General features: G+C 40.6%; 1 protein-coding gene across 12 annotated transcripts in view; it reads left to right on the plus strand.

The window, feature by feature from the left end:
• The window catches only part of tnik (TRAF2 and NCK interacting kinase), a 64,288-nt gene continuing 48,908 nt past the window's right edge, over positions 1-15,380 (plus strand). For 7 of the 12 annotated variants that reach the window (XM_023352196.1, XM_023352201.1, XM_023352198.1 and 4 more), the window contains exons 1-2: positions 2-404; positions 13,183-13,248. In XM_023352196.1, the coding sequence (XP_023207964.1) occupies positions 348-404; positions 13,183-13,248 (123 nt within the window). In that variant the 5' untranslated portion in view covers positions 2-347. Of the gene's footprint in view, positions 405-13,182; positions 13,249-15,380 lie in introns of all 12 variants that reach the window. The other 5 variants (XM_023352191.1, XM_023352194.1, XM_023352195.1 and 2 more) reach the window with 2 other exon arrangements.

The following is a 15,380-nucleotide window of genomic DNA, read 5'->3' on the forward strand; positions in this document are numbered from 1 at the left end:
CCTTGCATACCGCCTGGCTGTCACAGCAGCAGCAGCAGCGCCAACAGAAGCCATCCATCCTCCGCAGCGCTTCACCTTTCCCAGTGTACCTCCTTACATCCCGGCAGACATGGAGCTGTTCTCGCCCTCCGCATTCCGCGCCTTTGCGCTTTAGCCGTGCGCTCCCGTACCAAAGCACTGCTGGGCAGAGCGAGAGGCACCAGTGATATTCTCTTGGTCCAGCACGAGAGATCACCGTAGAGCGGAGGGGAGCCCAGAGAGGAGGACCACACGCTCGGTCGTGACAGCAGAGGCCGTTCTCGGATATTTGGCAAACTAAGAGTGGCTTCTTTTTGTTGTTCTCCATCATGGCGTGTGACTCTCCAGCTCAGAGCCAGTTTGAAATCGACCTGTCGGCTTTGAAGGTGAGACGACATCCGCAAAATTCTCTTTTGGAAACATCTGAGAAATAGCTCTTTCATTTCTTGCACCTGACCGTGCAGCCTCAATGATAACAGCCGGCAGTAGAGTAGAGCAGAGGACTGCTTGAGGCGGATATGTGTGTGTGTGTGTGTGTGTGTGTGTGTATTGGGGGGAGGGAGGTTGGAGGCATTGCTTTGCCACAAACCTCACATATTAAAGATGACTTTTATAAATAGAATTGACAGACATAACACCTGGTTTAACATCTCGTCTTTACACAACAAACGTGATGTTTGATTGAGCATGTAGCTGTGATTTTTGCTGACCTGGATTTTGTTCATTATAGGTCCACCATTCTAAATGTTTTAGATAAATATAAACTATTTCTGCCACTCCCTGCTGATTCTCCTGAAGATTTTTTTCTTATTTTGTAAAAATGCATCTAGTTTTGCCCCAGTTCCTTTTTTTTTAAATGTTTTTTTTTTAGTAGATTAACGCTTGTGAGGGTGCTCCTCTAGCCTACCTGTGGTTACTGTAACCTCTTAGTGAAAGCTGTGCATTTGTGTGATGTAAAAGGATTCCGTTTTTGGAGTGTGTTTTTTGCACTTATCTAATGTGTCTGTGTCAATAGCAGAAGAACAAGGAGGCTGTAAATAGGATCTCTGAGAAACAAAACCACATCTCTACTGCCTTCTCTCACAGAGCAGTTGCAGAGTCTGCATGCAGTAACCTGATTTCCTATGCACTCGATTGCGCCTGTATGGCCATTTTTATGCCATTATTGGAAATACTGTAAGTACCTGCCTCCTCATGTGTCTTTATTATTTCAGAAGAGCGTATAAGTTCTTGCACCTGCACTCTGTTCCCCTTTTCTAGCAGTTTTGCTCCTATTTACTTCAGTTAGCCTTGGCTGGGCTTGATGTTAGTAGCTTTCCCAATCTGTCTATCAGCCGCTTCACCACTCTTCCCGAGCCGGTCAACAAAAAGAAAAATGTTTACAAGAGAGGTGTATCGTGTGTTTGAATAAAGAAAAGAGTGGCTAGCGTCGTTGAAAAGGCACCAAGGTTTCACTTGGAAGGATAGGGGACATGAGAGATGAAGATGAATGAGGAAGAATGGGGGAAGTGTCCACGCACTGGGACTCACTGCATGCATGTCTCGTTCTTTTACAGGGGTGTCAAACTCCAGTCCTCAAGGGCCACTGTCCTGCAGTTTTTAGATCTGCCACAGGTACAAAACACTGGAATGAAATGGCTTAATTAAATAGCTGGAGATAGGCACCAGCAGCCCTCCTGACCCCATTAGGGACAAGGGTGTAAGAAAATGGAAGGATGGATGGATGGACCTCCTCCTTGTGTAGATCAGTTCTCCAGAGCCTTGCTAATGACCTAATTGTTCTATTGAGGTGTGGTGCAGCAGAGGCATGTCTAAAAGTTGCAGGGCAGTGGCCCTCCAGGACTGGAGTTTGACACCTGTGTTTTAAAGGCATAATGCTAGACTGGCTCACTTGGTAGTCCTGGGGCCAGCTCCAAGGACACATGCACAAATTGCAACATTGAGATGATCATTTTACAAGATATTCAAAACTACAAATTGTCCATGAGAGTTCATTGGGGAATGTATTGTCTTCTTCTAGGCGTGCTTTGCATGCTTCTGCATGACAGGTGAGTGCAAAGCTCTGTATGAGAAACGGAGTGTGTCTAAGTGTTCCCTCTGTGACAATGTTTATTTATGTGGTTGTTAAAACAATCAAATATATCAAGACCTGAGTTATAAAGGCAACCAAATTGGATTATTTTGCCAATCAAGTTCCGGATAAAAAAATAGTACAGTATATTAATTCTAAGTTGAGTTCCAGAACTTGAATGCTCTCCAGATGGCAGTCATTGACTCCCTCCACAAGTGGGGTATCCAACGAAAGTCCAGTGCCTAAATAAGATGGCATTTCATAATTCATGAAAGGTTGAGTGGAAGGAAAAAGTGTGGAAGACATGCGGCACAAGCAGCAGGGAGTTGAAACGAATAATCCAAAGTCTTGCTTTCTAAACAAAGACTATTTGAGCATTTTTTTTATTTTAGGTTTGCTTTGCATTATAGATGATCAGATTAAAACAAAAGAAAAATCTGTAATGACTCAAGATTAAAAACTTTTATTGAAAAACAGTTTTAATTTAAATAACTGTGTAATGTGTAAAATACTGTAAATTGCTGTGCTCTCTTTAGTGTTTCTTTGGTCAATATTTCAAAGCTAATTTATTACTTAAATCAGTCTATATAAACAAAACGACAATGCTGAAAAATAAATTCAGGAAATCGTAACAACAACACTAAACTATCTTGTTATTGTGTCTGCGTCGACTTTTTGACACACTCTTTGGTCAAAGTGTGAAACTTGAACTTCGCCACCAATAGCTTGTGGTAGCTAATTAGCGGGTGAAAACATTACGTTTATTTTAAGGAACTGACTTGTTTTCTAGTAAGGCTAAAACGAACACTGCAACCCATTGACGTTACAACATGATATATAGGTGATATACAACATAATTCCCTCATCTTAGTGTTTCTTCTCTCAGACTTTGGAAGAAATTCAATCAAGTCTGATCAGTCCACTGTTTCTTTGTCAAAGTGGCTACCTGTAAAAACTAAAGAAGCCCCCTTCTTTGGTTAACACAGTTTTAGGTAGTAATTTTACACGTATTGCTACATAACTTTCCATTCCATCATTTGGGTTAAAGGAAGAACCCACAATTTTTTGTGTTGTGCTTATTTTTTAACTGGCATTTGCTAGTTGTGCGGAAATGTTTCTTATGTGAACAAATCTTAGGTCAACAAGAAAAGGTAGGATGAGTAATTTTGAGGCATTTCGGATAACAACTCGACATGCCAGAACATGTCCAGGATCTGAGCAGATGACAATACAGACACAGACCAAGACGAGCGCAGAGTCAACCGCTGCGCTGACTAGACAGGAAGTAGGTCAGCTGTGTCTGACGCAGAAAGGGTGGGGGTGTTCTGGATTTGTGATTGTTACTCTGGTTATGGTGCTGATGGTGGAGCGGGTCTGCTCCACCATCACTCACAGAAACGCCCAGGAAGACTCAGAGACAGAACCTGTTAGATAGCAATGGTTTTTCATGTTTTGCATCCTCTGCACTTTTTTCTTTTGTCCATGAGCTTTGTCAGCTTTCTATCTCTCTCTCTGTCTCTCTCTCTCTCTCTCTCTCTCTCTCTTTCTCTCCCTCTGTCTCTTCGACGTTTGCTGCTGTCTCACATAAAACCCCAGCAGCACCTGTTATAGATTCAGCAGGTTTCGCTTGAGCGGGAAAGGCCAGGTTCTTACCAGTCGTGGCATGACTCACAATGACAACCAAAAGACACAAAGTCGAGACGTGTCGTTTTTTTAAAAAAAAATCATTACTATTATTATTATTTGTTTATGTTTTTTTTTACAGACAGTAGTTTTTATTTATTAGGACACAAGTGTGGTTAGGTCAGAGGTGTCCAAAGCAGTGGCTCATCCAGTCAGCTGACGGGAGCAACAGATGGTACACCAGCAGGAAGTTCACAACACACACACACACACGCACACCCCAACACATGCACAGAAACTAGCGGTGGAGTAATCTGCTGTGCAGGGATTCAGGTGAGAAATCTGAGATGAAAGCAAAAGCAGGTTAGGATGAGGGATGAGTGAGATAGCAGACCCTATACTTTTTTCACAAAAGTCAATTGCCTTTCTTAAGTTACTGGTTACGTGACTTTTAAAAGCAATTAGTTACAAATATATATATTTTTTGAAGTTGTAAGCCGCATAGGATATGTGTTTGTCTAGCAGATAGTATTCTGATACACACAGAGGTTTGTGGTCGTAGTGTGAGAAAACTGTAAAAGGTTAGATGCGTGGAGACTTTTGAAAGGCACTTTCAATTCATTTCAATCAATTCAAGTTTATTTTGTTTGTACACTTTACAGCAGCAAGGCAGTTTAAAGTGCTTTACATCTTAAAAGTGTGAAACGAGCAATAAACATCACATTTTGTCAAACGTTACCATAAAAATCATCAATGCACATCAAATATGTTGACCAGTGTCCTATTTTCTACTAATCAAAGGCAACCCTAAACATGTTTAGTTTAGAGACACTCTAGTGTTTTATCTGTTTTGCTGTCTTTTGGAAGTTTGTTGCAGATTTGTGGTGCATAGAAGCTGAATGCCGCTTCTCCATGTTTGGTTCTGGTTCTAGACCCGAGTGGTCTGGAAGGTTTATGCAACAACAACAACAACAACAACAGATCTTTAATGTATTTTGGAAAATGATGTCGAAAGGACGGCTGCATAAAGAAATGATGATGTGAGTAGATGAAAAAAGATTAAGAGCAGAGTTAGAAAATGATAGAGTCTAGTCTCAGGCTAAAGGTGTTGATGTGACCAGTGACTAAAGTAGTGCAAGGCAAAGATCCCTCTTCAGAGCCTCTCTCTTCCCTCTCTTTGTTGCCCAGTAAGGCCACATTCCTCGGCCCCTGACCACAGACACCATAGTAACAGGGCCACAGCAGTGCCCAAGGCTTACACAGATCTTATTCATGAATAGTCTATATACTGTATGGCAGTTTGTCGCTGAGAAATGCCCCTCTTCCTTCCCATCCTCCCTCCCACGGTGCCTGCCTGCTTGTAGCTGACCTATTTTTTTCTTTTCCTTTCTCTCTCAAGTCTGGGATGGAGTTGCATTGTGTCCTCTGCAAGTATAAAATGTTTTAAATGTGTTGTTGGACATGTTTTATTTGTGCATGGAAAGTATAATTTCTGCTTAAAAAAACCCCATCAACAAACAGCCGTGCGTTGTGATTTAAAATGAATTCAAGCAGTTATTAAACAACAACATGCTTCAAAGGCCAGTATAATAAAGAGCGTTGTTAAATAGCACTGTGCAGTGGTGAATCGCACAAAATGATGCATGGAAACGGCAGAAGGAGAGAGTCAAAGATTAGGAAGAAAAGATGAAGGATGAGAGGGATGAATGGATGGCAGAGGGAGAAAGGTGTGCGATGACAAGTTGGCTGCGATGGATGGCAAGATATGAACAGCCTATGGGTTGTGTAGGAAAAACACGACAACAAAAAACCCCCCAAACAATTCTGGATCGTGAGTTGTCCTCGGCCTGCTGTAAATCTGTGCTCAAGAGCTGACTCCTGGTAATGTAAAGTACATGTCTGGGTAGGGAGCAAAGGGAATTAGGCTACAAGTACATCTTCTTGTCAAGTTGAAGTGGTTTTATATGAGGCATACCCGCCCCCAGCACGACTCCAATCATCCTCTTAGGGTCTCTAATTCAATCCACCCCAATTTCTGAAATGTGTTTTTTCTATAGACTTGAACTGTACTCCTCTGCAACCCTAAAGTAGAAACACATATAGTGCTATAGGTAGGCTGGTATGAAAAAAAATATATTTTTGTGCTAATAATAGCACAATAACATGCATATAGCCAAATGTAATACTATTAATATACATTAATAGCCCAATTAATGTGCATTTTTAATGCATATTAAAAATGCATTGGGCTATCTATTCTGGTAGCCTACATTCTGCTTCTTAGACATTTTGTTTACAGCTTGCCAGCTCAGCTGTAGTAAAAAAAAAAAAAAAAAATCGGTTGTGGTAATGGACCCAAACGCAGGCAGGAGGGAGACGCAATGATTTTAGAAGTTATCTAATGGCAAAACTTTGAAAAACAGGTAAGAAGGACAGACAGGGAAGACTTCAACAGGAAGCAAAAATGAGACTAAGATTGCAGGAAAACAGGAGAGTCTGACAATTAAGTACTGAATAAAAGGAGTATAAATATATTTGGAGGGCGATTATTGGGGTGAGGGTCATCTGAGTCCAATTAGCTAATGCTAGGGGGAAAAACTTAATAAAATTAATAATGTCTTTGCAAGAGTTTCAGACAGCAGTTTTGTAGTATGCAAGTGTGATTTATGTCATGGCTGAGAACCATTATCCCCCGAAATGTGCCAGGTAGATGTAAAGTATCACAAGGATTGCTGTGGATATTTGGAAATACGGCCAAATGTGGCACACTGTTTTTATGCGTGCCACTTCGCATAAAAACAGCCTCACTTTCTTTTAATCAAAGCTTCTGCAAGCTTTCTGTCATTATGTTTATTAGTTGTTCTCAAGAAACCTTTATGACTACATGCCTTAGAGATGAGGGTTGTAGTTTATTACCAGCTGACATTTTTATGGATGTCAGATAACCAGGCGGTATAAAGAATTCAGCCTTCAAATTCAACTCAAGTACAAAACATCCTGGGGATAAGTTAGGGGAAAAAAAATATGCAGTTTTCCACGGCCTCCATTTCACTGCTTTCAAGGCTCAAAGTTTACGTTGTCAATATTTATGTCTGTATCTACAATGACAGGCCAGTACGGTTATCCTCATGCGCATGAAGGGGAACTTTCTCAGTGTAAGCAGGTGGTTTGAGTGTTGTGTCTGTCGGCGTCCGTCCCTGCAGTTTTGCACTGTTGCTGTTTTGTTTTTTTTTTACCTTGAGGACTGTGCTCATTTGTCTCATGTGTGTTTTAGTTTGACGTTACAAATTTTAACGGAATGCTCAACTCACAAAAGAGCTGATAAAAAGACTTCTTAAAGTCTCATACTGACAGGACAGATGTTCAGATCAGAGATTGTGGCAACTAGAAGATATTTGTTTTAACATAAATATCATAAATTAATTTTAATGCCAAATGTATTGTTTATTAAATCTCTGCCTCTTTTTTTATTATTCACAAATGTAGTGTCCCCCTTCAAAGCCTTACCTGTACCTTTTAAAATCAGAGTTACTGCATTAGGCTTTTAAGAAAAAGCATATTTAAGAAGAAAATTGCATGTGTTGCTTTGTGTAACATTTTAAAATCATTATTAGGAATAGAGGTTGCATCCATGTGCCTCAGAGTTAGCAGTCTGTGATCCACAGCTCTGCAACTAACCCAGATTTTACTAATATTTTGCATAGAAATAACCACAACCTTGAAGCAATAGAATCTTGTATTAGCGATTAGCTTGATTAGTGCGGTTAGCATGAATAACGGTATTCCCTTCATGTGATTTTCAAAATAATGCCAGCATTTCCACATATAGCACAATCCACCACAGAACCAGGTGAAACGGAGTTACACCTTCAGCTTCCTGTTTTCTGTTTTGCTGAAGTTGATCCCAACGTGACACTTCGCATAAAAACAGCCTCACTTTCTTTTAATGAACCTTCTTCATATCTGGGTCTTCTCTCACTTCATTTAAACACATCCCTGACATTAAAGTTGAGTTTTTATCTTGTCAGTTCAACTAAGTAAGGTTTATGTATGGGGCATCAGAAAAAAAGACTGGATTTTTGTTTCTGATCACCTGATCACCAACTAGCATACTCTAGACATCCTTACATTTGCAATAAATTGCCTTTCTTAAGAACCCTTCTGTTAAAGTTTAGCTAAAAATAAGCACTATTTATGTTTTTATAAGTTAGTCAAGAACCTGTGATATCTGTGTAATAAAATGTGTGTTTATTATGGGAATATTAGTCATGAATGATTAACCAGACTCAAGGATTGAATGTTGCAACCAAGGCTTATTATCAAAATAGGGGAAGTTTCAGTCCACTGTGGGTTTGGTGAATTTTGGCTTACCACTGGAACAAAATTGATACATTATTCCCACATCAGGTGTCAGTTGGATGACTGCTCTGTCTCCCTCTTTCCGCCCTTATTTATTAGCAACTGTAAATTTAACGTCTAACTGGTTTTCAGCAGCCTGTTTTGACACTCACTATGATTCATCAGCCATGACTCGGTTCATGTGGCAGTCATGTGACCCTTGCAGACAATCGGCAGGGAAGCAAATATATGAGAAAAAAGAAAGAGGAAGGGGTTATAATTGTTGCAGCCATAGGCAACTTTAAATAAGAGTTGCACACACACACACACACTAACTAAGGCTGGCACGTGCTGAGGGCTCATTTTGCAAGTGGCCTATAAATTATGAATGGTACTGTGCTATATTTTCTCCAGCCAGCCTGAGGACATGTATGAAGTGGAGCAGCAATAGTACATTGTTTCTCATTCTGTGCATTCAGGAGAGGACCTGTAGGTATGCATCATGTGTCAATGTCAATACACACACACACACACACACACACACACACACACGCTCACCCCTTTACAGCATACTCTAGGCAATATTCTTTCCCTTTGTTTGTTTTACTCTGACCCGGTCCAACTGTTTTTGTGTGTGTGTGTGTGTATCACCGGCAAAGAAAGCGCAAAGTGCACCTGAAGTCTCCAGGGAATCCCTGTCAAAAGTGTGCATGCTGCTCTGACACTTGATTCAAACTCACGCATACACTTGCAGAGAGGCGAAGGAAGTGAGGGGAGCGAAACGTAGTCGACCTGTGTCAGATGAAGTCCTCGTGGCAAGACAAACAGATTGCGGAAGCTTGATTTCTGTCAGCGCTCCTTGACCGGCTTTACGTTTCGTGCCCACTCTTTCTCGTCGGAATGCTCGCACGGTAGCCCCCCACTCTCCTCCTCCCCCGTCCGCTTTGTGTAGGAGTGTGTTGTTTTTTTTTTTGGCACACTGCATGATATACTGTATGTGTGCAGGTTCCTGGTTCTGAGAGTGTGAATGAGCGAGACGGCGAGAGGATGTGCATGAGACAGAGTGTGAGAGAATGAGTTTGTCGATGTGTGTATGTGAGGAAAAGTGCATAGGGGTTGGTGTTAATAGCACACAACAACAAGGCAGAGGTGGGGGTTGGGTAAAAGAACAGGAAAAGGAAGAAGAGAAGGGGAAAAATGCACAAGGCTCTTCGTTCAGAAACAGCTGACAGGTTGACAGGCCTGCTGAGACCCACAGAAACAAACATGCGGAGACGGGGCAAGAGGCAGGAAGACATGGGGAGGCAGAGGGGGATAGAGTAAAAGCCCTAAGATGATCTGCTTAAAAAGGATAAAACAGGCAAACATCTTCAACCTGCTGTGTTGATAGGTTTTCCTTTAGTATTCGAAACGTTGTTTGAAAATGCAATTTCCACCCTCCCTCTGGCCATAATTCTACAGTTTCCTCTTTGTGGAAGCAAACAGAGAGCGGCTTGTGATGCCAGCAGACAAGTCATGAATGTGAAGTATATATAAAAAAGAGCAGGATGATGAAAAAACTTACTGAATAAGAAAGGGACATGTGATAACATTAAAAAAAAAAAATTTTAAAGCTTTTAACCGGGCAAGAGTTGTTCCGGAGAGTGTTATGCAATATTCTCTATTCAGTTTTGCATTTATTCAAAATGCAGTTGTAAACATTTGTATGGGTGACTGAAGCCTCTCGCTTTTGCCTCCAGTGAAACATCCTCAGTTCTGTCACTGTTAATGCTTTCGAATGGAGTTGCCCTGGAGTAAAAGGGAAAAAAAGCATCAACAAAGCCTGGATACACAACCGTCTCTGAACAAGATTCACAAAACGAGACAGGACTACACAGCTGAGTGCCCGGAGACAGATCTTAGCAAGTTGAGATGGATTGGAGTTACTTTTGATGGAGCAGAGAGGAGGTTATTTGCCTTGATTCTTTCTACTGGTTCACCACGTCACTAAAAACACGTGTGCTAGAGGATGTGTGTGCTGGCTGTCATTAAGATTTAGCCAGCTGTAGCTTTTGTTAGCTTACAGATAGTAACCCAAATATTAGCTGTGGGTGAGTTATTAGTTATCACAGTGTTTTCGAATGAGCGACACTCGAGCAGCTGATCACACATGTTGTTGCCAAATAGTGTTGCTAAACTGTCTCTGCGATTTGAATCTCTTTTGTAGCCCCAAACATTTCTGAATCCAGCTTGTTTCACTATAGACAGAAGTATTGAAGCTTAAAAGGAAAAAAACAAAAACAAAGTGGTATTCTGATATATATCTGCTCCAGGTTAGGTTCACTTCATTACAAATTTGACAAAATGTTCTCCAACTGTTGCAAGTGCCTGAATGAACAGGTGAAAAATCCAATTTCCTGTAAGGTAGCTGCTTATAGATATCAGATTTAATTAAGTTAACACCTTTCTGATACAAAGTAATTTCCAGTATTTCCTCACTCAGAAACCACTTCAACACCCAGGAGCATTCAAGTTAGCATGCTGTTAGTTCTTATGATGTATTCAATGATCTGAAAAAGATGGTATCTTTCAGCTTCCAAATGGGTATTCAAGCTGAAAACCTGCTGTTTCAGTCTCTATCCAGTGTGTTTGTATATGTGTGCTTTTTGAACATAGTATGTATTTTACAAGTTGTTTCTGTTAGTCTCAGTCCAATACATCAAATCTATCTACAAATACCTATGTGTGAATGATTAATATTGAGGACAATAATATTCCCACACTTTCTTGAAATAAAAACAATGTCCACAGTGCTCCATTCATGATTTTACCAAAGACTTAGAGGTATGGAAGTCCTAAGCCTTTGGGTGGACGGTCACTATTACTTGTGCCTGTCCATTCAGTCAGAAGTAATAGTGACTGAATTTACACTATTACTTGATTTAAATTACCGTAAGTACAAATTGGATCTTCCTTAACTTAGGAATCCTAAATTAGAATTTAAAAGTAGTTAAGCCAACAAACCGTTGAGCAGCATGTGAGACATTGTAGCTGACGTTACAAAAACAGCCATTCTAAATCGATCTAGTAACTGAGAGTACGACATTGGTCACTGAATATTTTATTTTTACTTATTTGTGATGGGCACATTTAAAATGTTAAGTCATTTACTTATCTTTAAATCCCTCAGATATTGAATTCTTTCACAGCGTTAGTCAGTTTGACAGCACTAGGGATGAAATATATGGCATTGTAATGTGTGATACCAAATGTGCCAAGAACACTTAAGAAATTGTGGACTATAAACAATGAAGTTTGCTGTTTATCTCTTAGGTCCATGGCAACAAGACTACTTTAAGACTTCGGTGATGCCCAGGATACAAGGGTCTAAAGGGTTTAAAGGGTCCAGAGACTTTCTGGGCCACTCAAACATATTCACTGTTGGAATGAAAAGAGTGTTGGCAGGAGGAACTTGTCCTGGAGTCTGTCAGGAGTGAAAGAGGGCTATGTAGATAAAGCAGGAAGCAACAGAGAGACATAGATGGACATCATCTGGTTGGAAAACCACAGCCAGAGAAGTGGAATGAGAGGAAAGAAAGGGAGAGAGAAGGAGAGGGTAAATGCCAGCTATTGTTGGAATGCCGTAGCAACATGCAGTGGAGAAGCAGGGGGGAGGTGTGTGTGCGGGTGTGCGTGTGTGTGTGTAAATTTGCAGGGGTCAGTGGGTTTCATGCTTTGTCCGAAGTTCTTCCAATTCTGTGTTGGCAACTTAGCGTCTACGGACTTGAATTATTAGCTAGTGTGGACGCTAGCCTGAAACAACTCAGCACTGCATTTCTAAACAGCAAACACTTGGAGAGTGGGTTGTGCAGGAACTTGCTGCTGAGTGAAAGTAAAGCTGTTAAAGGCCACCCTGTGGACCACTTCCTTAGGAAGACCCAGGATGTAATTACATGTTGATAGGAAAAGGTGTCCCTGTAATTTTAGCTCTTCCTTAAACAAACGGAATGGACAAACTCAGATTTGGGCTTTTGTCAGAGTTACAATAAAGCCAGGTCAGGTAAGCTGATAAAAACAAGATAACTGAATTATGATGAGAAGAGGTGGAATTGAGCTATACAAAGGCTGAATCTGACACCTTGGTGTTTTCCCATTGATTTCCAGACTATTTGGCTTCCTGGAAGATACTTTTCTTTCCTTGTTTCTGTAATAGTGGGTTTATCAGAGCATATGATGTAACAACTTTGAGCCTGGATTCTCTCGTTGATTAAAGTACATTGATAACTTGAAATTAGCTGCCTTTTAGCATAGATTCTGGTCCCTGTGATTAGTGTTGAGTTTCTTAGTGTGGTAAAAAAAAAATTAACTGGTACTGAAAACATGAGCAGAATGAATGACAGTCATTTTCTCAAAATTTCACAGTAAAATATGTGAAAAGTATTCTGTTGATATTGACAGGACTGCAAAAATAATAAAAGGCCATCTTTGCAAGAAAACTCTCCAAACCATATTCTCTCCTTATGATGCATAACATTCTGAAGGATACAGTGAGCTATTGCCCACCAGAGAATATAATTCAAAAAGAGACGAGGCAACTTTTGCCTTCTGTCACACACGCACGCACGCACGCACGCACGCACGCACGCACGCACGCACGCACACACGCACACACGCACACACACACACACACACACACACACACACACACCCCGACAAAACAACACATCTATTGAAGAGGCGTGCTGATCAGGCCCTTCCTGGCTGACAGATTTCTGATCATCTTTGAGGTCTGATCTGAATGTTTAGATTTTGACCAATTTCATCTTTTTTTAAAAAGGCTAAAAAACTAAAACATGAGTAGCTGTTTCTTTATTAAACCTTGGAGTTTATAATCTGACTAAAAATAAATGGAATATTTTTATTTATTCATACCTTTGGCAGATTTATGTCTTTGAGGTCTCTACCAGATTCAAGTCAGGGTTGTAGAGCCGGATCATTTTCATTATATACATAAATGTATATCATATACATGGGCAGTGTACTTTTTGCCATTTGTTTTTGTTAAACTAAACAACTTTCTCAAACACTAAGAGTTTGCTTTACTGAATCTTCAAAATCGTAATCCTTCCACTGTGTTTCCTTTGCATTTGCAGGATCCTTCGGGCATCTTTGACCTGGTTGAGCTGGTAGGAAATGGCACCTACGGCCAGGTGTACAAGGTAAGATGTCGAGCCCATCTTTTTTTTTCTTTTACCAGACTTTTCCATTTTATCAGCTTTTATGCATTCTGCTGGAATAAAAAGCAGAAATGTGACTGGAGGAAACGGCGTACAGGAAAAAAACACTAGACCTAAAAGCTAGCTTGAGAGAAATTGAGCGTGGGTAAATAAGTAGAGGCCAATTCTTTTTTTCTTTTCGTTTTTTTTAAGGAAATTTTCCCCTTCTGCTTTTGTTCATTTTACACACCTGTCTCTCTCTACATCTTAGCAGTAACTTTTTAACATTCACACTTCTAAGTGAGATCTTTGAAAAGTGAAAGAGGTGAAAGAGGAGCACATGCGTATGTTGCTTTGCAGTTGTGACATCAATGTGGTTTGAGCAACGTTGTTGTCAGATGGACTCAGCTGTTTTCCCACTGTTGCAGAAATCTTACTGTGTGTGTTACTGTCTGAAGTCCCTCTTCCCGCCCGCACCCCCACCGCAGCCTGTCAGTCTCGCTGCCCCTTTTCTGCTTCACCTCAGGAGGTGACACCAGGACGCTTCAAGACCCTTTGCTGTAATAAACATGCTCTTTCAACTGGAGGGCTGCCACTGATACAGGTGTGCCCCTGTGAGTGCATGCAGTGTACATATGCACGAAGCTGTGATTAATAGACCAGAGAGTCAAGGTCAGGCGGTGATGGAAAGGAGCTGTTGTTACAGTTGACTGGACTGAATGTAAGGTCAGACAGAGGTCAGACATTCATCTTCACACTTCTGGAAATAATCCGGCCGCCTCACATGTGCGTGTAGGTTTGCGACATACAGGATGTGGAGCAAAACAAAGAGAGAGCATGAAAAAAAAAGAGAAAAGTGTAACCACTTATGACTGATATGATTTCTGGCTGAAAGCTTACTTATCAGTCTCTCACACTACTAAGCCACAGACTCATCTAGTTGCCTGTTGGGTTTCAGGGCCTTAGTCTGATCCACACAACTGGGTGACTGAATGGTACAGAATGTATAAGGCTGTGGAGTAAGCTGTGGTCTCATCTGTGTACAGTATGTGTAAGAAAGTAGATTTTTGTTTGTTTTATTTCTTTCATTTAGTCTCTTTAGCCATTGGTACTTTATTCAGCTACTAAGCTAAAAAAAAACATCCTCATTTGGTGTTATAAAAATAGCTAACATTTCTTAATAGCACACTATAGTGAGCAAGAAATGTTTTACATCTCAGTTGAATTAATAAGACAAAATCGAAGGAAACCTTGTTTAAAGTAAGAAATGTAAGAAAATCCTGGTTTGGAAAGCTTTGGAGTTGAAGTATTGCCACATGTTAAAGTTTGGGTGCTTGTCTTGGGTGCAAATTGGTTGCCAAATTGATATAAAGGCTAGAGTTAATTAAGCAGTGTGCCCATGCATGTACAGCTCTTTGCAAATGTATTCATCATTTTTGATCAGTTCACCATTTTGTGACAGTGCAACTACAAATGTACTTTATTGGAGTTTTATGTGATGAAGCAACAGAGAGTAAGGTATAATCGAGAACTTGAAGGGAAACCATACAGCCAATCAGCGGTAAGAAAAATTAATGGTGCTCCTGGTGTTGCTTTGCAACTGCCAGCCAATAGCTCATCTAGTAGCATTATGTCCAGGTACTTGAGCTTTGCAAGCTGCTTTTTCTTTACAAAAAAATCACAATCAGGCATATTTTCTGTGAATAATGAGCTAAATTTGATGGGAAAATGTACAAATAGGTGAATTTGTGAATAGTGAACCTTGAATAGTTGGGGGTCTGCCGGATCAGGATCAGTTCCGGATCTGGGAATCTGTCGACATGATAACTATTAGTAATTTGTTTCACAGAGTTTTGCCTTTCCAGAAGAGTGGCAAGAAGGAAGCGATTGGTGAAAGAAGCAGTCTTTAGTCAAGAAGGGAACATAGCAAACATGTGGAGAAAGGTGGCCCGGTCAGCTGCATGTAGACCAAAAACGTTAATTTTTACAATAGTCTCTGTGTGTGGTGGAAAACTGACGGTGTTCAATATCTTTATACGTCACATTTCTGCACTGCTTTGTGTTGGTGCATCACTTCTGACCCCAGTGAAACACATTTAAGTTTGCAGAAACTGAATAACGAATGTGGCTGGTTT

Source organism: Xiphophorus maculatus, chromosome 19, assembly GCF_002775205.1.
Source record: "Xiphophorus maculatus strain JP 163 A chromosome 19, X_maculatus-5.0-male, whole genome shotgun sequence".
NCBI classification, from domain to species: domain Eukaryota; kingdom Metazoa; phylum Chordata; class Actinopteri; order Cyprinodontiformes; family Poeciliidae; genus Xiphophorus; species Xiphophorus maculatus.